Source organism: Leptinotarsa decemlineata, unplaced genomic scaffold, assembly GCF_025532065.1.
Source record: "Leptinotarsa decemlineata unplaced genomic scaffold, Ldec_3_MD MMD2_tig00002082_RagTag_RagTag, whole genome shotgun sequence".
NCBI lineage: Eukaryota > Metazoa > Arthropoda > Insecta > Coleoptera > Chrysomelidae > Leptinotarsa > Leptinotarsa decemlineata.
In genome coordinates, this window is record NW_027412573.1 from 2,555,434 (window position 1) to 2,578,029 (window position 22,596).

The 22,596-nt window shown below is 34.7% G+C and overlaps 1 protein-coding gene and 1 pseudogene across 2 annotated transcripts; both read right to left on the reverse strand.

Annotated features, from left to right (window-relative positions):
* Positions 1 to 1,026: 1,026 nt before the first annotated feature.
* On the reverse strand, positions 1,027 to 16,449 carry LOC111510770 (myrosinase 1). 2 transcript variants are annotated; one of them, XM_023166708.2, is made up of 9 exons: positions 16,291 to 16,449; positions 16,138 to 16,226; positions 15,885 to 16,085; positions 13,434 to 13,826; positions 12,794 to 12,888; positions 9,294 to 9,593; positions 4,240 to 4,374; positions 3,889 to 3,995; positions 1,027 to 1,219 (listed from the first exon to the last, which is right to left on the reverse strand). In XM_023166708.2, the coding sequence occupies exons 1-9, from the start codon at positions 16,338 to 16,340 to the stop codon at positions 1,093 to 1,095; spliced, it is 1,497 nt and encodes a 498-aa protein (XP_023022476.2). In that variant the 5' UTR covers positions 16,341 to 16,449; the 3' UTR covers positions 1,027 to 1,092. The 2 variants fall into 2 exon arrangements, with proteins under 2 accessions (XP_023022476.2, XP_023022477.2); XM_023166709.2 differs by lacking the exon at positions 9,294 to 9,593.
* A 3,755-nt stretch (positions 16,450 to 20,204) lies between these two features.
* On the reverse strand, positions 20,205 to 22,136 carry LOC111510772 (dynein beta chain, ciliary-like; annotated as a pseudogene).
* Between the last annotated feature and the right edge of the window lie 460 nt (positions 22,137 to 22,596).

Below are 22,596 nucleotides of genomic sequence, written 5' to 3' on the forward strand. Positions count from 1 at the left end.
AGCGTCAATTTTTCGGAGGATATCACAGGTTATGCTTCCAGATGTGTGTGGTTCCAGGTCATCTGCATGAGTTTGCTGATCTACTTCCCTCATGTTGACGTCTACAACCGGGCTTTAACCGAAGCGAAGCTTTAACCGAAATCTTCGAAGACAGATGGATTGGTAATAATGGACCATTTCGTTGGCCTCCTAGAACACCAGATGGCAATCCATTAGATTATTTCGTGTGGGGTTTCATTAAAAATATAGTTTACTCCACTCCAATAACAACAATGGAAGATATGAAATCGAAAGTTACAACTGCTTTCAATAGTTTGACTCCAGACTTGATCAGAAGCGCTACACATGACAATCTTTTGAAGAGATTACATGTTTGTTTAAGTAGAGGTGGAGATGTGTTTGAACATATTCTGAAATACACTGACGATTAAATTAACTCATTAATTTATGGGTTTATTATTTTCAGGTCGTGTTTCAGCGTTAATAAAACTATTGTTTGAAGAGAAGTTTCATTCGATGGTTGAGGAGTATTTTAATAATTATCTTTTCATTGTATTATCTGTGACTAATTGAGAAACATCAAACGGAATCTGTTTTACAAAAATGAGTGATGAACAAGGAAATCATGTCAATTTCCGTTTGAAACAGTTTATCTCGAAAACGGTTCAAAATAGAAATAGTATTATCTGAAGAAAGGTAATCTGAAATTGGATATAGAGCTCAAAAATGTTGAAATATACAGGGTGTTCTATTTGAAAAAATTGAGTTCCACTCATTTTTTCATGAGATCAAAGTATCTGCATTTTTTGAAGACCCTGTATGAGGCAAATAAAAATATGACTCATAGTGAAGATTCTCATAGTATCACTCCACTTATTAGACATTTTAGAAGTTTCATTTCTTCCCTTCTTATTAGTTGAAATATTCATTAAGGAATGAACCTTTCCACATTTTTCACACGATCGAAACAGAAATTGATACTGAAATCATATTTCCAAGATGATGCTATCAATTGAAAGTCCAGTGTAATGCAAACTTTACTGGCCATACTGTATAACAATTGAACACATAGGTATTTATAACAGAAGTTAATTAATCCTCACATACATCTGAGAGACATTTTGTTTTACAAACTTTCTGGTAAAATTTGGCAGAAAGTTTCGGCGTTCTAGTCCTGTTGGGGCTGTTGAAATCAACTCGGAATAATCCATATTTGATCCTGAAAAATGGACAGAAGATTAATATTTCGTTAACACTCCGAAGGCTCATATCGATATGTATCAAATGACCCGCATCATAATCACGTAAGCCGATACTGTACGGCTAGAGGAGACGGTCCGGCCCGTACAGTCCACACATTGTGAATGAAACAGGGTGATTCAATACTTTTCAAATTGATCACCACTCTGAGTGTCAATTTTTCAATGTACAGTAAACATTATTAACAATATTAGTTAACAACATCAACAACCCAACCAGCAAAGTCGTTTTATAATTCCATGGTGTTGCAACAGTTTCATTTTATTAGTATTCTATATTTACTTCCAAAATGCTAATTGATTATATTAGATGATCGGTGAACACAATACAGTTGTAGGCAATGAAAGTGTTTTATAAATTTGTCATAGAAACGTTTATGAAATAAAATCAAAAAACCATTATAAAATAGTCAGGAAATTATCACAGAAAAGTTTTTGCAACTAACTTATAAAACTTATTTTCATATAAAATCAAATTGTTATGTAGCAGTTTTATAACACCTTCCTGTGAGATTTTTATGATAGTTATAAAACTATTTCAAGCTTATTCTATAACTGTTTCCTGTAGCTTTGATGAAATTATTTTATTGGAATGCTTTCAGATACTATTTTATTTTTATTACCATATTATCACTTCAATGATAATTTCCCAACTATTTTATAGTATAGTATATTAACAACAATTCAAAAACACTAATATAAATGTTATAAAATCAAATTGATTTTGCTAATATATATTTGCCGCCACCAAGAATAAAATGCAGCATTCAAGAACAACCAGCCGACATCGATTCCTAATCACAGCTTTGAAAAATTCTTCAAAATTTTAGTTATGTTTAGTAAGAATATTTTTGTTTAGTTATTGGGACACCAATATCGTGGTGGAAATTAGTTTTCAGCAACTTCTGAATATTTAATTTTTATTGAGTATAGGTACCCCATAATTAAATTCAATATTTTTAATTCATCCTTAATTTTAGACACTATGATATGCATATCTATGTGTATATATATGTTATACTTTCAATTTGATAATAATTCCATTGTATGGATACTGTAGTGGATTTTTCTGTTTGTATCCCGAATATTTAAATAAAAATAAATAATAACTCAAAGGCGGCCATTTTGAACATTTATTGGGGGGTATATGATAGTTTTAGATTCAGTTCGAGGAGCTTCAAACAGACGAAGAAATGACTTGGTGTTCCATAAAAAAAAAAACTTTGTGGAAGCTTTGAGTCGCCCTGTATATTGGAAATATTAAAAAAAATTGAAACTATCCCACTTAACTTAGGGCTTCAATTTTTTTTGCGAAAAACAGGAAAAGGTTAATATAATAGTTGAAACTCGTCGTTTAGCCTTTATAATCGATGAAAGAAACTTTTTAGCCAAAACATCCCGACAGATAATATTTATCCAAACTGTATGTGAGAAATCCTTCATTCATACAAGCACTTTTGTAGAAACCTACAGCTTTAAAAGTAGTCCGACTCTGCCGCAATACCATCACTCCTAGAACTAATTGTTTCTTGACAGTTTTAGAGGGGTAACATATTAGCTGAAATACGTTGAAATGCTTGCTACTGATACCAATTCATTTTATAGAAAGACGCCATTTTAAATAATCTAATGAAAATAGATGAATTGAAAATATGAAAATATAGTGATATTTACAGCTGAAAAATACATGAATATTATAATGTTATATTATTTAGTATGAGTTAAGTTTGTGACTAGAAAATCAATACCTTGACAAAGTGAATTTTTGTATAATTAATAATTTTACCGAAAACTTTTATAAATGAGTGGCGCGCTTAAATTTTGCTTATAATAGGCTATATATTTGTCAATAAAATTTCATTTGCAGTAAAAATATCAATCTTCGAAACACAAACAATGTCTTTAACAGTTTTATGAGTGCAAAAGTGAAATTTTAAAATGGCTTCAACCTTTCTATTTCTTAGTTTTCAGAGGGTGACATATCAATTATATTTTCCTAGTGTCCAATACAAAATTACTTCTTGCGTCTTCAAGAAAACATTTTTAACACTTTTTTATTTTATTGTTATCGTTTTCGGCTGTATTATATTTGGAACTACTAAAAAACTCTAATAAAACTGTCTTCTGATTATTTTATAGGCATCGCTTAAATATGTTGCAAAAGTGCATTAAGGGAAGTCTCTACAAAACTACTTTTTAAGAGTGTTAGACAAATTTTATGGTAACTGCCAAAATGTTTATGAAACTGTTTTGTAGTGTTTGTAAAAGGCCTTACAAAATATTGATAATAACTATAATGCTTTATAAAACAGTGCCAATTTCCTATTTATAGCAGTTTTATGAACGAATTGAAAACATTTCTGGGAGGAATGTAGTTTTATAATTTGTTTCTCCAAAACGTTTCCGCAACTATTATAAAATACGAAATTGCTAGTTGGGAACAACAAACGGAAGAATCATTGAGTATGGGATTATTTCGTACCATGTTTGGTTTGATTATGGAATAATTGATACGGCTAAAACTACAAATAATTCAGGAAGAGAACTGTGTTATTTTGCAAGGAACCAAACATGTACGGTGTCCTCACACTCCATTGGTGTTTTCCAGACTGGAATGAGCATTACCCACCTATATCCAGTCATCCATTCTAGGCTATCTATGAAGCTCCACACAGTGTATCCTAAAACTTTGACCTTATCTTCGATCATTGCATCTCTGATGTGGCTCAGATATTCCTGCAGATCAGAATTATGTCATTTGAAGTGACTTCGATTGAATTTTATGAACTTCGATGTTGATACATTGACAATAATAGATGATTGATATCAGTTAGATAATTTTCATTCAGTCGTACCATGATCAAGTGGTTTTCTAAAACAGATTCTAAAATGTGAATTGAAGAAAAGTATGTATCTTCGAATCGTGACTGAGACATGAATCAATGAATTATACTTTTTTCTATCTGTTGAAAATACTTACCCGGATATATGAAATTCTTCCATCATCATTTAAACCGCCGTCATCTGGAAAGCCATTTTCTGTTATCAAAATATCTGGGTCATTATAATGTTCCTTCACAAACCTCAACAAATATCTGATAGTCCAAGGAACAACCTGAGAAAAATTGGCTGTATTATTTTTGTTCGTAGAAGGTAGTGATATTTTTTGAATTGAGGCCTTCAGCGCAATGGACTAACCCACAAAATGAACAATTTTCAAGTAATGACATCAATAGCAAGTATACAACATTAAGTTTGATACAAAAATGGACTAAGCCACCTTTACTTTATATTCACTAGATGGCGGCACGTGATCCGTTATTGCATTTTAGAATTTTAAATATTTTGAGGAGCAAGAATGTACTGAAGCGGGTGAGTCCATTTTTGTACTTGTGACCGATCAAACATGTGATTTGTTGAGGTTATGAAAATTCGTGTTCACTGTCAAAGTTCATTTATTTCTTATCTAATATCTAATTAGTGATTAGGAACAATGAATAAATATGTTGAAGAGGAACTGCAACGTGAGTATAAATGTGAATTTGATTTTTTTGTTCAATTGAAAATTTTAATATTACGTTTGTTCGAGAGTGATGAAGAGCCTTCTGAATTTGTTGATTCTGGTTATGAATACAATTCTACTGTTATAAGCGACACTTCCAGCGAAAGTAGTTCAAATTCAGACACAGAGCCTACACTGCAAGCCGCGCAAGTAAAACTATTAAGACAAAGGAAAAAAACGCGTGAAAAAAGAAGAAACGTGGAGAAGGAATGTTAGAAAAAGCAAGCACTTGAAAGGTAAAGAATATGTCAACAAGAGAGGAAATATACCGCAAAAACAACCAAAAATAGGTCTCTGTATGGATAAAAACGACTTCTTTTCAACAAAAAAATTGGAAAAGAATATCATAAATGGAAAAATTGATGTCGATAAGTTCAAAGTTCAGTAGCTAAAAATTCAGTGGTTAAGATTTTCCTCTGAAACGCCATTTAAGATATTTTATAAATACTCAAACAATGAAATTGTTTTCTTTAGTGAACTCAACGTAAAAAACAAAACACCCACCTGATCGACAATTTGGATTTACTTTATCCCAATGGAAACTGTATAAATGTCCTAAAGAAGAAAGACCTGTTGAATTTGTTAGATTACGTTCCACCCATACACCATGCATTTCACAATAGTCTTAAGCCCAATGCTCGAATCGATGTCGATGAAGTACCTTTAGTAGATTTCGCTAGCGATGAAGATGTTTGATAAAATTCAAAACCAAATATTTTTGTTTCTCTCTTTAAAACTGTATGATTTTTATAGGGACCATCCACACAAAGAATAAAAAAGTCGATGTAAAAATGGACTAACCCACATCAAAATCAAAAATCGCCATAATTCAAAAATCAAATAATCCCCTCTTCAATTTTACACTATATCTGAAAATAATGTGCTGAAAATGAAATTTGTTACGGTTTTGGGTTTTGTAGAATCTTTCTCATGAAAATAGGTATTTTTTATTTTCCATTTATCTCAATTTAAATAATTTGTGCTCAGCCCATTATTGCGCTGAAGGCCTCAATTATTTCGTAGGTTTTTTCTAGGTTACGAATATTTTGAAAATTTTATTGGAATATTTCTGAGAATTATCATTTTCAAAGATAATCAAACTGAGTTTGATCTTCCTCTTGAAGATGAACACTTGGTGATCGAAACACGTGTCGAGGTGTTGAAATAACGGTTTGGTTTTGAGAAAAACACCGAATAATATTAATATATAATTTCATAATTGTCACAGGCCAAATTGTTGTAACACAACGAAAAATTTCAGAGGTGGAGAGAATTATTTGTCAAAAATCTGTCCTCACTGACTCAGGAGAGGTTTTGAATTGAACACAAAACTCATGTGTACTCACCGATGAATTCAAAAACTCACCTCTTCTACATTAATTTTCCAGCAACTATCATCTACAGAGGATTCCACGAAATGCATGTATATCTGCGTATCATCAGCGTAACTACGTATGTTTGTGTAACGAAGGCAATGAGAGAATTGGGAGGTATACAGGGTGTTCGTCAGACACATGCTAATATTCAAGGAGGTAATTCTTAGATTCATTTTGAGGAAAAAACGTCCTATGGACATATGTCCTAAACTTTTGAGATACAGGGTGGGAAAGTTTTCAAAAATAATCAGTTTTTTAATAATAACTGAGATAATTCTGTAGACATCTTTGGCATATTTGGTACATATGTTCCATGCCTCAAGGCGCATTTTCTGATGTACAATTTCCTTAATTTTCTCTGCCAGTGGCGTACGTACGAGTTTTGAAATGTATATTTTTTGCGAAAAAAATACTACGCCACTGCTTTATCCTGAATTAAAAATTATTTTTAAAATTTCCATACATTTTTGAACATATTTGATTTGCTGGATTTTCTTTGTCCGACGCATGGTTTTCGCTTAAAAAATTAAAAATCGTTTTACTTAAGGATAAATTCCTTAAAAATCTGATGCGGTATCGTGCATCGACTGAAAGCAAACTAAGAGATCAGATTTGTTGCAAAATGATTGAAGATCTAAAAGGTATTTGGTCTTGCCGATGGTAATGCAACAGAAGCCAGGCGCATTTATCAGGAAAGATATCCTAATCGTGCCTTACCAGATAGCCGAACCTTTTCAAATATTCATCGTCGACTTGGGGAAACTGGTAGTTTCAAGAAAGGGACTCCAGAAGGTAGACCTCGTGTAGTAAGAACTCCTGAAATTGAGGAAGCGGTGCTGCAGGAAATTGAGGAACATCCTGAGACGAGTACGAGGAAGATCGCTAGAACTCTGGATATTTGTCATCAAATTGTTTGGCGTATTTTGGTTGATTTTTTGTTATACCCATACCACATTTCAAGAGTGCAGGCATTACTTCCCAGAGATTTTCCACAGCGTGTGAACTTCAGTCAGTGGTATCTACAAAGTATTGCACTAAATCCGCAGTTTGAGACACAAATTTTGTTCACAGACGAAGCAAATTTTTCTCGGAATGCCATTCAAAATTTCCATAACAATCATGTGTGGGCTGAAGAAAATCCCCATGCAATAACCGAAACCCATTTCCAACACCAATTTTCGGTTAATGTATGGGCAGGAATTATAGGTGATCATCTAATAGGCCCATTTTTTCTACCAGGATGCCTTGATGGTCGTTCTTATTTACACTTTCTCGAAGAAGACTTACCTGGGTTATTGGAAGATGTGCCACTTGCGATAAGGAATCGAATATGGTACATGCACGATGAAAAATTTATTTTTTTGCAGATTATGTTTTCAAATAGTATTAGGGAATTGGTAATGCGTTATGAAGAAATTTTCAGATTCTCATTCATTTTAAAATTGATCTAATTTCTTAATTTGCTTTCTGTCGATTTTCATTTTTTTGAGTGAAAATCATGCGTCGGACAAAGAAATTCCAGGAAATCAAATTTTCTCAAAAATAAATGGGGAATTTGAAAATGATTTTATTTTGAAAAGAAAGCATTGGCGTAGTACTTTTTTCCCAAAAATATTCAATGCGAAACCCGCAGGAATGCCACTGTTTGAAAAAATACAAATTTGTGTACATCAGAAAATGCGCCTTGAGGCATGGAACATATGTACCAAATATGCCAAAGATTTCTACAAACTTATCTCAGTTATTATTAAAAAACTGATTATTTTTGAAAACTTTGCCACCCTGTATCTCAAAAGTTAAGGCGTTTAGGACATACGTCCATAGGAAGTTTTTCTCTTAAAATGGGTCTAAGAATTACCTCCTTGAATATTAGCATGTGTTTAAGGAACACCCTGTATATTACAAACAAAAGTGGCCCTAGGATGGACCCCTGCGGGACACCATTCCGAGTAGCAACAAAATCTGATTTGATTTTGTTCAATATAACACACTGGGAGCGATCACTAAGATAGTGTTTCATGAGTTCAACTGAGTTGGGTGAAAATCTGAGATATTTTAACAAAACCAATAAAAGCTGATGGCTAATCGTGTCGAAAGCTTTTGAATTATCCAACAATACAGGTAAACACAAATTATTACTATCAACCGAATCATGAATATCGTCCATAAACTCCAACAGTGCAGTTGTACAGCTATGTTCACCTCGAAAACCTGATTGAGTAGGAGGCAGTATATTAAATGTATCAAGATAATCGCGCATTTGAAAGTTCATGTTTTTTGGTTGGTAACGGGATGATTTGAGATTTTTTTCATAATGAGGGATATGTTGGATGCATATATTGAAATATGTGTGACATGGAGAATGATATAAAAGGGCAACGAAGCAATAACATTTTGATGCTGATATTATCGGCACCAACTGCATTGGATTTTATCGAGAAAAGTGTTTTATACACCTCATTCTCCGTTATGCCATGGAAAGCAAAACTGTGATCGTCAAAGGAATAGTTGTTGGAAAGAAATGATATGATATCATTTCCTGGATTCGAGATAAGTGAAGAGCTATTACTAAAGAAGGTATTGAGATCATTGGCATTAGTGAGCTCTTCCGGGACGGTTCTATTGGATATTTTATGTATGCCCAAGGAAGCCAAATCCTTCAAAAATTTATTTCTATTACCTTTGGGACGGAACTCCAGATAGTCCTTCTTTCCCAACTTAATTGTGCGGTTTGTGAGGTTCCTCATACGCTTGTAATAATCCCAGTGGGATTATACACACACTGTTGGAAGACAGTGTGTGTCGCCTCTGTTTGAAAAATGATGGAACAGCAGAGCACACACTTTGTGCCTGCCCCGCTGGGAACCGAATCAGGTTTCTAGAGTTCGTCAGAGCCGTACTTATGTGTAGTTTCTAGTATGATTTTTATTAATTATGACCGATTTCGGTTCAATAAACAAGGTTCACTTGAAAGTGGTTCAATAAACCCAAATCAGTCGTAACGCATAAAAATCGTAGAGAAAATTGGATAAGACTTATTTCCTTCATCATATACCTAATTCAACCCATTGAATCTAAATTCATACAAAAAATTACCTTAACATTCATAGACACAGTACTGTTCCAAGTGTCAGGTCGAAAAATCTCAACTCCTTGATCTCCATCCCTGCTTGGAGGATACTTCACAGGAGGTTCTGGTATAGCTCTTGCCAGGTTACCGGAATATGTACTAAGAGCGAAAAAATCGACTGTTCCCTTCAACCAGACTTTTTCTGCATCGGTGAATTCCGGAAGACGAGATTTTTGTCGTCCCTCCAGTTTGCTGCGTTCAGCTACACGTGTTTTCACGATTTCTGGATAGTCGCCGTGGTACATTGGGTTAGCATAGATACCAATCTGGAAATATACTTCTCGTTTATGTGAACATAACCTCAAATGAAAAATTTGACGTGAAATGTGGGTTTCCAAAGTGTAATAAGCGCATACAGGGCTGTAGCGAAAAGAAAACCCAACTTTCGAAAAAATGAAAACCAAGGGATTAGTCACTGCTATAATATATTAATTTTCTTACTTAGCTATCCAAAAATTGCCTTAATACTGATGCCTGTTAGTGTATGCACAAACAAAAATAAATTTTGGAATAATTTTACTTTGGGTTAAGGTCTTTGGTCTTTCACCATATCCACCATGTATAGGAATCACACGTTAAAAGGTAAGACCTCGTTAGTCCTTAGCTCGCACAAGTTTCTCAACTTCTGAGAGTTGTCGTTCGTATGGGGGCGGCAGCTGATTAACGGAAAAACAGATTTTAAACAGATTTTAAACAGATTTTAAACAGATTCAATACAAATGAAAGGAAACAACATTTGAATAATATTGGGTGATTATCGAATATTATAGTGTGATTTATGGAAAGCTTTTGACTGTGTGAATCATGAGATACTGCTGCGAAAGCTTCACCATTAAGGATTTAGAAATAAGGCACATTCATGGTTTGCGACATATTTATCTGGCTGCAAACAAAAACAATGTCAAGCTTACGTAATATACAATGTGGTGTTCCGCAAGGATCGGTCTTAGGTCCAATTTTGATTTTACTATATCAAATCATCAAATCAAAATATACTTTATTGTCCAAGAATAACAATTCTCATGACAAAGCATACAGTCACCATGATAACATCACCAATATACAGTTAGCAAGAAGATCATAAATACACATAAATTCACACTTACAATAAGCGGACATAATTACATATACAAAAGCAACAAGATTTACACCACCAAGCCAAATAACATTGAACAACAAAACTACGATGTGACAATTGAATGAATAAAGTAACATGCCGGAAAAACAAACATTTTGTTCATGAAATTACTAGGACTACCTCTAAATATATAAAGAATTAGGCATACGTTATATGACCGCCGCCAAAGCTAGAGATCTCAGCAAAAATAATCCTGAAAGTATTCTTCCAGGGTATAGTAGGCCCTCCCAACTATGAGCGTTTTTACAGATTTTCTGAACTTGACTTCGCTTTTGATGACACGCAAGGTTAGGGGAAGGTGATTGAAAATTTTCTTGCCCCCAAAATTAGAGAGTTGCGAATTAAGGTTGAGGAGGGAATTGGAAGCGAGATCAAGTGAGAGGAGCGAGTGTTATAGGTTGACTCAGAAGTAATTTTAGCTTGGTATTTCTTGTGCATGGGGCAAGCCATTTCCAAAATGTAGATACAAACCAATGTCAGAACTCCATGTTGCATAAACAAGGGACGACAGGATTCACGGTAATCAGAACTACATAGGTATCTAATTGCCCTTTTTTGGAAAGAGAATACTCTTTGAAATAAATACTGAGCACAAGCGCCCCAGAAGCAGATTCCATAACGAAGATGAGATTCTATTAGTGCGTAGTATACGTTCTTCGCTATACCCCAATTCAACTGATTAGCAACGACACGAACTGCAAAGCAACCTGAAGCTAATCGATTGCATAGTTTTGTAATATGGTTACCAAACTTCAATTTATTATCAATCAGAAGCCCCAGAAATTTATTATCCGTAGAAATGGAGATTTGTTCCTCGTCCAAATAAATATCATCTTAATCGCCTTTGAATGTTATGATATTTGTTTTGCTTATATTGAAAGTTAGAAGATTGGAATCACACCAATTCCTAACTTTCTCTATATCTATGCTTATGTGGTAGTTAGGCTCTGAAGAGCTTTTGTTGTGCCATAGAATCGATGTATCATCTGCAAAAATAGTAATTTCACCATTGATATCTAAGTTGGCGAGGTCGTTAATATAAATGAGAAATAGAGTCGGGCCCAAAACTGATCCTTGAGGAACTCCACTCTCAATTACTTGCTTTCCAGACTCAATACCATTAAATGATACAATTTGGCCACGCTCCGATAAGTACGACCTGAGCCAGGACAGCCTGATGAGAATGTTATACCATGCATTAGTAGAAAGCCTTCTACGCTACGGGATTCTAGCATGGGGATTCTAGAGGAGATTCATTAGGCTGATATACTCTAAAAATCTCAGATATCCTTCTGACAAACTTTATTCTGAATCACAGATCTTAGACCTGAGGCAGTTATACTTCTTCATCACAAGTATTAAATATCATACTACAAAACACTCCAACCAACTCCCTGCTCATAACTATAACACACGAATTGAAAACTATTACAAACTTTCTTCTATGACTAAAACAACAACACAAAGATCGTTTTCTTACCTTGCACAAAAATGCTATAATCATATTCCAGAAGAGATCAAATCTCTGAAGAGCACTAATATGTTCAAAAAACGACTGAAATGCTTCATAAATAGCAACCCGAGAAATGTGATAAGCGAATTGTCAGATAAATAATACTCACAGTCGGTCTGAATCATGCCTCCTACTTTTTGTATCAAAATCATCATAATCGACTACCGGTTAATTATATATTATATTATATTGTTCATTCTCATATGTGTTATTTATTCATTTCATTCGTTTATTTATCTATATATATATATATATATATATATATATATATATATATATATATATATATATATATATATATATATATATATATATATATTGTGGATTTATTTATGTATTGTGTATTTATTTATGTATTGTGTATTTATTCATGTATTGTGTATTTATTCATGTTTTTACGATATTCTTGTATTTATCTATGTATTGTATATTTATTCATGTTATTACTTTGTACTAGGCGATATCACGCACAAGAAACATTTTTTCGAAAATGTTCCTTTTGTGATGCCTTTGTTTGTTCACCCCTATTTTATAATATTTCTGTTGTGATCATTATGGTGAATAAACTCATTATTACTATTATTATTATTATATCAGAGACAGAGGGGTCATATTGGTTACCATTGAGATAATATAGCATAGAGAACCTTCCAGGTCAACGGGGTTAAAGTTGAAAGTGGGTTCATAAGCGGGTGGGGGTGTGAAATTCAAGGTCAGTGACGACAAGGGTGTGAGGACGTCGATAATTCATTTTCAGAATTCAATATCATTGATCAATCATAATATTGGAAACATATCCGGCACAAAAAACTCACTTCGAAATGGTATCTCCTTTCAGCTGCTTCTTTATCTCCAGGAGTTTCACTGGCAGGAACGGTAGCGGGAGCATCGAAAGTAATTCCAATTTTACCTGAAAATGTGTTTCTCATTCTTTTTTGAAGTGGAAAACATTGAAAAAAATTCTCAGAAACATTATGTTCAACAAAATATCAATCAGTATGGAATATTGAGAATTGTCCTGAGGAAGTTTGATAGTTAACAAATCCAAAGTTTTTCAGAGTATTTCAGATGATGTTTTGAGGATACCTTCTGTGAGAAGCTTATAACTCTTCTGAACATTTTTCTAACTAAGAGTACAATCATCGTATGTCACTGTCAACATTTCAATAATTTTTCAACACTTTATCGAATTTTTCAACACAGAATTTGATGCAAAGTCTTTGATCATTTTGAACAATCACCTTGTTTTTTGAGGAGACCTCGTATTTACAATATTTTCTAAAAGTGGCTTTGCAATAATGAAAATGACCATCAATGATATGAATAATCCACTAACTTGCCGATATCTAAATACACTAATTTCCCAAAATTCCATTCCAAATGATTTTAATATGAATGAAGTCATCCAATAGACTTCTGAAGCACCAGAAGCAAACTTTCAAAAAAATTACCTACCCCCTTGTTTCGATCTGAACTCCTTATCGTAGATATGCCAAGCTCTAGCGTGAGCTTTTATCACATTATGGTTGCATTCGTATTCTAGGAGCCCCTGCGACTTCACCATAGGTGGGAAGAAGCCGTAACCGTATCCACCAATACAGACCTGTTTGGGTTCATTGATAGTGATCCAATACTGGACGTCGTCTCCGAAGGATTCAAAACACACCCTGGCGTAGTCCCCGAACCAGTCGATGATGCTATCATTAAGGAATCCACCTTGGTCCAGCAGGACCTGGGGCAGATCCCAATGGAAAATTGTTACCAGAGGTTTGATGCCGTTGTCTTTGAGTTCTTTTAGGAGATTCTTGTAGTAGGCGACTCCCAGTGGATTCACTTTATCTGCAATACCTGTGTAAAGACATTATTAGCTTTTTGAGGCACTACATAAATGTGAAACAAACATTTTGTAAAACGTCATTAAAATATCCGAATAACAACGAACTGAAAGAAACATATGTAGCATACAGAAATGAGCTTAACAAAATCGTCGAGGTAGCTAAGAAAACATTCTATTCACAACAAATACAAAAAAGAGAAAATAACTCCATGGATGTTTTTTAAGAACGTGGGACTATCATCACAGACAAAATGTGAAAAATGTTTCGATTCTGGGTGCTTTCCAGTGGTTTGATAATATGGATTGATAAAACCTATGAATGAAAATGGAGATAAATCAAAAATCAATAACTATAGACCAATTTCTTTACTGTCTAATATTTCAAAAATTCTGGAACGATTGATAAAATTAGACTGACCAAGTTTTTGAAGAAATTCAACAATTTTTGGAATTTCAGTACGGTTTTAGATCAACCAAGGATGCCATTTATAAACTCACTACAATAATTCATAATATTCTAGATGAAAAAATACCCATACTTGGAATATTTATAGACCTCTCCAGGTCTAGGTATGTCACAAAACCCTTTTACGAAAACTGAATGATTATGGCACCCGTGGGAATACACACAAGCTTTTTTCCAATTATTCATCAAATCGTGAACAGAGTGTTGAAATTGATAGGGTCCTAAGTGTTTCCAGAATGGTGTTCATCAAGGCACTGTGCTGGGACCACTTCTTTTCACTATCTATATGAATTTATGATGCACTGTTTGGGATCTTTGGTGTAGTAATGAATATTACTGGAGTGTTTTCCCAACACCAAATCGTTATTTTTAGTTTTACAATTTTGCCTTATCTATTATTTTACAATAAATGTTCATATAAAACAATTTTCAGCTATATAAAAAATAATTCCACAATATTGCCTATCCAAATTTATTTTTGCAATGTGTTCTTATGTAGTAATCAGTAAACCCAACAACATTATTAGGTTAGGTTAGGTAAGGTCAGGTAGGTCCTACCTACCTGTATGAACTCTTTAGAGTTCATACAACATTCAAAAAACGTGGTTCTGCAAGAAGGTGAGATTTCAGTTTCTTTTGATGTTATTTCCTTATTTCCTAGCGTCCCAATTCCACAGACCTTGCAATACCTCAGGGAATTACTAGAGAAAAATAATTTCAATAATAGCGGAATCGATGAACTCGTTTCTTTATGAACAACAGGAAGGAACGGCCATGGGAAACCCCTTGTCCCCCTATCTGGCCGACCTGTTCATGAGCAGATTCGAAATGGAAACCAACACACTTCAGAGAAGAGCTGATATGACAATAGGACAAAAAAATATATGCATATACGAAAACGCAAGACTGAATATGTTTTACTGATTGAAAAATGTTGGTGTGAAATTTCCTTCACAACAATTTTTGCCGATATCTACTGTAACAAATTCAAAATGTATTACAAGATGAATCGATGACTTTTCAAATGACGTATCGTTTGCCCTCTGATCCCAAAAAATGGAGGTCTTTAAATAGATACCAATATGATTCTACATAAACTCAGTGAATGGTTTGAAGAAAGTATCAAGAAATTAGTCAAATTAATACATGATGAGACGCAAAATGAAATAGTATCCTCAACAATTCAACCCATTACTTAAGTCATTTCAAATTATTGAGAAGCTAGTTTATATATTGTTACTCTTTTAATAGAGTTCCTGGAACGTATATGCGAATATGTAAACTATGAATACTCGTCTGCTTGAGTACTTTTCAATATATGCCGAAAGTATCAACAGTGATACCAATTTCAAAAATGAAGAACGAAAATCAAACTAGTGTCACTATTTTTCGAGTTTGGAGGTTGTGGGTTTTTGGAATTTCTTCCTGACATTTCGCTGGCGTCACAGGCTTAAACATCCTGAGTCAATATCTCCGCATATTTATGTTGACTCCTAAAGTAGTTTGCTGTGCTGATACCTGTACTTGGCACATGTAAATTGGTAAGATTGGAAAGTTAGCCCAACTGTTACTGAACAATCAGTTTTTGAGAAACTCAACTTACCATTGGGTAGAATTCTGTTCCAAGACAAAGATAATCTGAAGTGATTGACACCCAGTGATTTGAGCAGAGCTACATCTTCTTTGTATTTGTGGTAGAAATCGCAAGCTACATCTCCATTCGTACCATCCATAATAAAATCTGACCGGCGGTGGGTGATGTTGTCGAATATATTTTCTGTCTTTCCATCTTCATTCCAAGCACCTGCAAATGATGCGTTAGAGCCTTTTTGATAATGAATTCGTGAGTTTCGCACCTTCTGTTTGATATGATGAACTTGCCACACCAAACATGAAGTTATCGGGAAATTTTTTATTGTTTATAACATAGCCTGCGTTGGCTGCACTGGAAATTTGCAAAAAAAGTGATTGAAACACCCCAAAAAACTAAAAAAGAGACTTCAACTCACCATGTGTTCAAAATCAGCACAAAAATGTACAATTCTTTCATTAAATTCATTCTTGTCGATTCAGCAATATTAGATGATCACTGTCTTCTGACATAACCACATGAAACTAATATAGTTCAATAGATTATGAACTTGTGTTGAGTTAGCATCGAAAAGTGCATCCTAGCCTAGATCTTTGGACTCACTATTTAGTCCAGTGGATGTGGGATTATATGCGGTATGTTTAGAAAAATATAAAATTGAATTGACCTGAATACTTCAAAGAACTGTGGTTATTTTGGAAGTCATCTGTTGGAGTGGTTATGATCCCATAGTACCAATCGTTAATGGACTGAACAAAAATGGCATACGTTAACACACGTATGAACTTTTTTTCGTTAATTTGAGAAATTGAAAGTTTCCGAAAAATTCCCACCCAGGAATGATTTCAGTTGTTTTTTCATTATTAAAATTTTCAGGAAAATACTCGTACAAATATATGTGATGGAATTGGTCTATACTTGATGAAAATCCATAACGTATTCAACTAACACAATATTGTGTAATTTTCATCGAACAGTGTTTGTGTGAAACACTAAAAGTAAATTTAAGAACTTTAGGACGTTAACATATACATTTAAAAAATATATCACAGTTATTATCACGAACTTTTGGCAGCTAACTATCACATTTTGTCGTCGATTTGTGCTCCGATTGATCTTAAGTTCTCTTGAGCTTTTTACTCGAATTTCCCATCACCAGCTCTCTGTTTCTTCAGTTTTGATGACGACAGTGCCTGGGTGAGGTAATAGTCCACCTCTCCGTAGGTTCGATTCAACCAACTCCCTATTGCAGGTATTAACCGGTGTGTCCATCTACCGTATTGATCACTATCCAATTTTCATTGCCAGTGATTTCTCAAATTTTCTCTAGCGATTTCCTTAGAAATGTCTGCATATTTCTCTTTTCTCTCGATGACTTGGAACTCTATTGTTGAAATTCCAGCAATAACAGATGCTGCTTCTACAGATATAGTTCTATATGCACTACATATTCCAACTGTTCATTTCTTTTGTAGGCCGGTGAGTTTTTTTGACAAATTTTTTATTTTGCGTTACTGTGTGCCATGATGGTGAACCGTACATAATCTGGGAGTGTACTACTCCAGACAAAATATTTCTCTTGGAGAACCTAAGACCCCCAATATTGGGCATCAGATTGGCCAGCACAAAACTGTTCTTTCTACCTTGAGAATACTTTGAGTTCGTCAAAGGTGAGCTGCGTGTCAACCCATACCCCAAGATACTTAACAGCTTTGCTCAGTACTACCTCTGTGCCTTGCAGATCAAAAGTTATAGGTCCCATTTTCTTCTTTCAGTGAGCAATACTACTTCGTTTTTTTCTGGAGCTGAACTAAAAAGTCTACTTTCCATCCAGTCTGCTACCAGGAAAAGTGCTCTGTTTGCAGTGTTAATTAAAAGTTCTTCTCTTTTTTTTTTGCAACGATTATCGCCACATCATCAGCAAAGCCGATCAATTTGACTCCTTCGGGTACTTTTATCGAAAAAAGACCATCGTATAATATATTTCACAAAGTAGGGTCAATAACAGAGCACTGAGGCACGCCACTGTTTTCAAAAACTGTATCACCTTTGCATCATTTTTGGCATAATTTTTTCTGTTGTTTTACATTTTTGCAAATTAAGTTGTATTTAGAATTGCAATTGGTAATAAAAATGCGTTGGAAAGATAAGTTAGGCATAAAGCACTGACTTTGTTGAGGTTTGGCTAAATTTGAGAAATCGGCAAATGTCAAATTTTTGAAAAACTGTAAAAAAACTAAATTTGTACTAGAGAGCTAAAAATTGGTATATAGGTGAAAAATGAAAAAACAATCATCTTTTTTCTTTACCGATTTTCGAAATTTTGAGCAATAACTGCTTTTCTGAACATTTTTTGGAAAAAATGTCAAATTTGACAGGGAAGAAAAATCACTTGATCGATCATATGCATGTCATTTGGCATCATTTTCAAAGTACAACCTAATGGTCTTTATGTGTAACACTGTATATGTGTATAGGAAGAGAGAGCAGCAGTTTTAGAAAAAGAAGACTGGAGGCTATTTATTGATTCTTTCAAAACTAACTAGTTCTGAAAGAACAACTTCAAAGCTGTTTTATTACACAATACTATGGCCTGTTGGCCATTTTGTACATAAGAAAGAGACCTGTGAAAACCTAGAAATACTGTAGAATAGAATTGGCTTTTCGGCTCATGGTTGGATGATATGAGGTTACTTGAAAGTAACATGCATACTTCTTGGTCAGCAAATTTTCCAAATTTTCATGTTTTGTTGTGTGAATGGGACAGTAGAGGGAGTCTTTAAAACCCGGCGAGAAGAATATTCTCCGCATAAACCTTGTAGATTCTAGAAACATTCTCTTACCACCTCTACATATGAAGTTAGGTCCCATGTAACAGTTTGTAAAGGCATTGCCTAAAGATGGAGTTAGTTTCAAGTATCTCTGTCAGAAATTTTCATACCTTTCAGAGGCTAAACTTGAAGAAGGCGTCTTTGTAGGAGCCGACATTCGAAAACTGATGTTCGTCATTAACTTTGGAACCACAATGACCATAAAGAGAAAGAAGCAAGGGTATCATTCGAGCCAGTTGTTACAAAATTCTTAGGAAATGCAAGAGACCCAGAATATCGTACCATTGTAGCTAACATGTTGAAATATTTCAAGAAACTGGGAAATTTGATGAGCCTGAAAGTCCACGTCTTGAACAGTCATCTTGATTACTTCCCGGAAAATTTGGGAGATGTTAGTGAGGAGCAGGGTGAGCGTTTTCGCCAAGATATTGAATTGATGGAAAAACATTACCAGGGCCGCTGGAACATCAACATGATGGGAGACTACTGTTGGTCACTTCACCGTGAAGCTCAACAAGCGACTCATCGCACTTCAAAGAAAAAAGAGAAAGGAAGTATAAACCAATTCTATCTGACTAGTGGAGCCTATATTGAACACTGTATCATTATTTCATGCAACCTTCTGTGAATGAAAACCATGTTAGTGATTCAATATTGTATTTCATTAATTTCACCATATACCGTACAGATTTTAAATTATATAGAAAAAGTAAATTTTTCAAAAACTATGGGTGATACAAAAGAAAACTAAGACCATATTTGTGTGCAGCACACAAAAATCTATAAAAATCAGCTATTAAAGTGAACAAAGTTTTCAAAAACATTTTTTTGTTGGCCTGTGTAATCAACACCTTGAGAAAATAGAAGGAAAAATAGACAATTAGTATTCTCATAGTCAGAAAAGGATCACCATGTTGAAATTATCGAACTATCACCATACTCTCATTTCCAAAAACTCACTGGAAGACCTAAATGAATCCAAAGGAAAGTTCATTTGAAATAAACTGAAAACACTATTTTCCAGGTCTTTGGCTACCTAGGAAATTCAATTAAGGAAATAACATCACAGAAATTGGTTTCGAAAGAAAGATGAAAGAAAATGAGTTAATAATCCTCTTTTTCACAAAGAGCTTAGATGTTCCAGAGAAACGGCAAAAAAAACTCGCGAAATTTTTCATTTAAGAGATTTGATGCAGTTGTTTCAAACCCATTACCTCATTTTCATGTGTATTTGAAATTCAGTACTGAAATTATTTTGTGAAGTGTTAAAATATACAAATTTGAATTGAATGAAACCCTTTGAAATTTGATTGAATGATACAAAAAACATTCAGAGACTTTTTGATGAACATTTTATTGAAGCTCATGAAAACGCATTATTTATTGATGGGTTTTGAAAATGAATGGTACAATATTTGATTCGAAGAAATATTTTATTGATAACCTTTATAACAAACAGAAATGACAATGCCTTCCTATGAGTCATATAACTGAACAAAAATTAAATTTGTAACAGTATAGCTACACCGGTAAGGACCATTTTAGCGATTTTTCCTTAGTTTTCAAATTGAATGTCCATACAAATGTAGAACCCCTCATTCTTGTTTTATAAACCGGACAATCATACATTTTTCTGAGATCTCGTTTATCCTGGGTATTAGCTTTGATGAAAATTACTGGTACAACAGGAAAGAGTTCCTTCAATTCTGAGTCAGCTAAGCTGTTCAGTTGAACATCCCACCTTCCTCCTTCCATGAAAAGACCGTGTACATAGGCACCCTCTCGTGGTGCAGAAGTAAAATCATCCTTCTGCTTCTTCGTGACATCAGTCATTAAACACATTTTGTCCAAAGGCCATTCGTTCTTCCTAGCGGTTTGTTGCATAATTGCTGTCAAGAACGACTATGAATTGAAAAATCATCCTAGCCAAACTGTTGGAGACTTGGAAAAATCAGTTGTCCACCCTTCTAGTTCCTTAATACGTAAAGTAAGGTCACCCAGCGATAGTAAACTAGGAAAAGCTTTCGCCGCCCAAGAGTCTGCTACTTGATCCATGAAGATGGACTGCTCCAAACTCTCCATGTCGCATGTTATCGTCAATTCTCCTTTCATTCCTAAGTCTAATTCATGCAGGGATCTTCTCATTCCTGATGTTAGTATGTTCATCCGCTCACATTCCTGGAAAGCAACTATGATGTAGGGAGTTCTCTTCCCTTGACATACCGCTACCAGCAGCAGAACCATAATCTCTTGGTTGCATTTCAAATATAGTTCTAGACATGACTTTCGACGTATTACCTAAAAACCCTATCTCGGCGTTGGGGTGCAAACCGTATAGATATGGACTCTCGTGCGATAACCTCTCATCTATGTATCGATGGTTTCCCTTGTAATCAGTATTCGGCGGTGCTTGGAATCCTTGGGTGTATCGCAAGTCTCCTTCGTCGAGTTCCGGCTGCATGTAACCCATCAAGTAGCTGCGGCACAATCTCCTGTCCCAGTCATCGGTAATGTGCCCTCCATACATGATTTCGCCAAAGAGATACCTCAGATCTTCTCAAGGTACCTTCTGATTATTTTCCAAGTAGTTGTAGAGTACACTAACACTGATTGTTAAGTCTCCAACATTGAAAGGGTAGTTTCGGTTCCACCCCTGCGGTCCAAATTTTCTTCTTTCAGCTACAACTGCATGAAAATAGCACAAGGCAAAAAGGATGGCCTTAAACTCCGCTTCTTTGCCGCTCATCTCTAGAGTTTCTTGATTGAACTTATCTAGAGATTTGTGCAAGTTAGCAAACAAGTTAGTTGATTGATTGTTCAATGTTACAATAACTTTCAAAGAGCACTAAAAAATGGCTTTGATATATTACAATTTAATGAAATTGCACATTTTTCCCCAACTATTCATTGATAAAAATTCTTGCAACGGAAGGAAAAACTCTGAACTTACAGTACATCTTCCAGAGAAGGTTCTTAATTGCTCATTTTTCTTAGAATACGATTTTATCAAACAGAGATCAATTGAGGTTTCGTTACTTTTCCTTCTTTTTTCTCAAGGTGTTGAATAAAAATATCACACATTTCACACGATGAACTTTGGAGAAGTAAAATCCCCACAGTTCAACCAACCCAAAGGAACAAAGGAGTTTCATAACACTCCATTCCCTGAACTGTCATCAAAACTTCCCATTACAATTTACTGACAGATTCAGGACCTTAAAAGCTTTGCAATCGTCGTATTTTTCTCGAAGGATTTTGTTTCATCGGTCCGCGAACGATTTACGAGACAAGTTCAATGTCACACATTCCATGCTAGTCGTGGGAACCCGAATCTGGAATAGGCTGCCAGGCCGGGTTTATCCCCTGGATCTGACTCTGTTAATCCCTTGCCCTTTTTTGAGCGAGCGGTTTCATTTTCTTGTTGGATTCGCATGTAGGGAGAGGGTCATATTTGAACTCATCATGAAAGTCTTTACCAGCGACATTGTTACACGGTTGGAAGATTCTGATTGCACGAATGGGAGTTCGCATTGGTAACAGTGATACATTTCCGTATACAGGGCTTTTCATGATGAACGTTAATTAGCCGTTTCTGGCAAACTATTCAACGGATCAACCTGAAAATTCCACAGTATACATAAGTCAATATGACCTACACGCCTAAAATATTTCAGACGAAGCGGCGTTGTCGCTTCTACTATAAAGTAGCGGCTTCTTTGATTTTTCAAATGGAACACCCCGTATATAATATCATACTATGATTCATTATCACTTTGTCAACAAATTCATATACTTTTTCCCTATACCATCTATTACCGTTTAGAAGATATAAATTAATTTCGATATTTTTTTACCAAACAAACTTTTATAAATGCTGATAATCTTGAACTCTC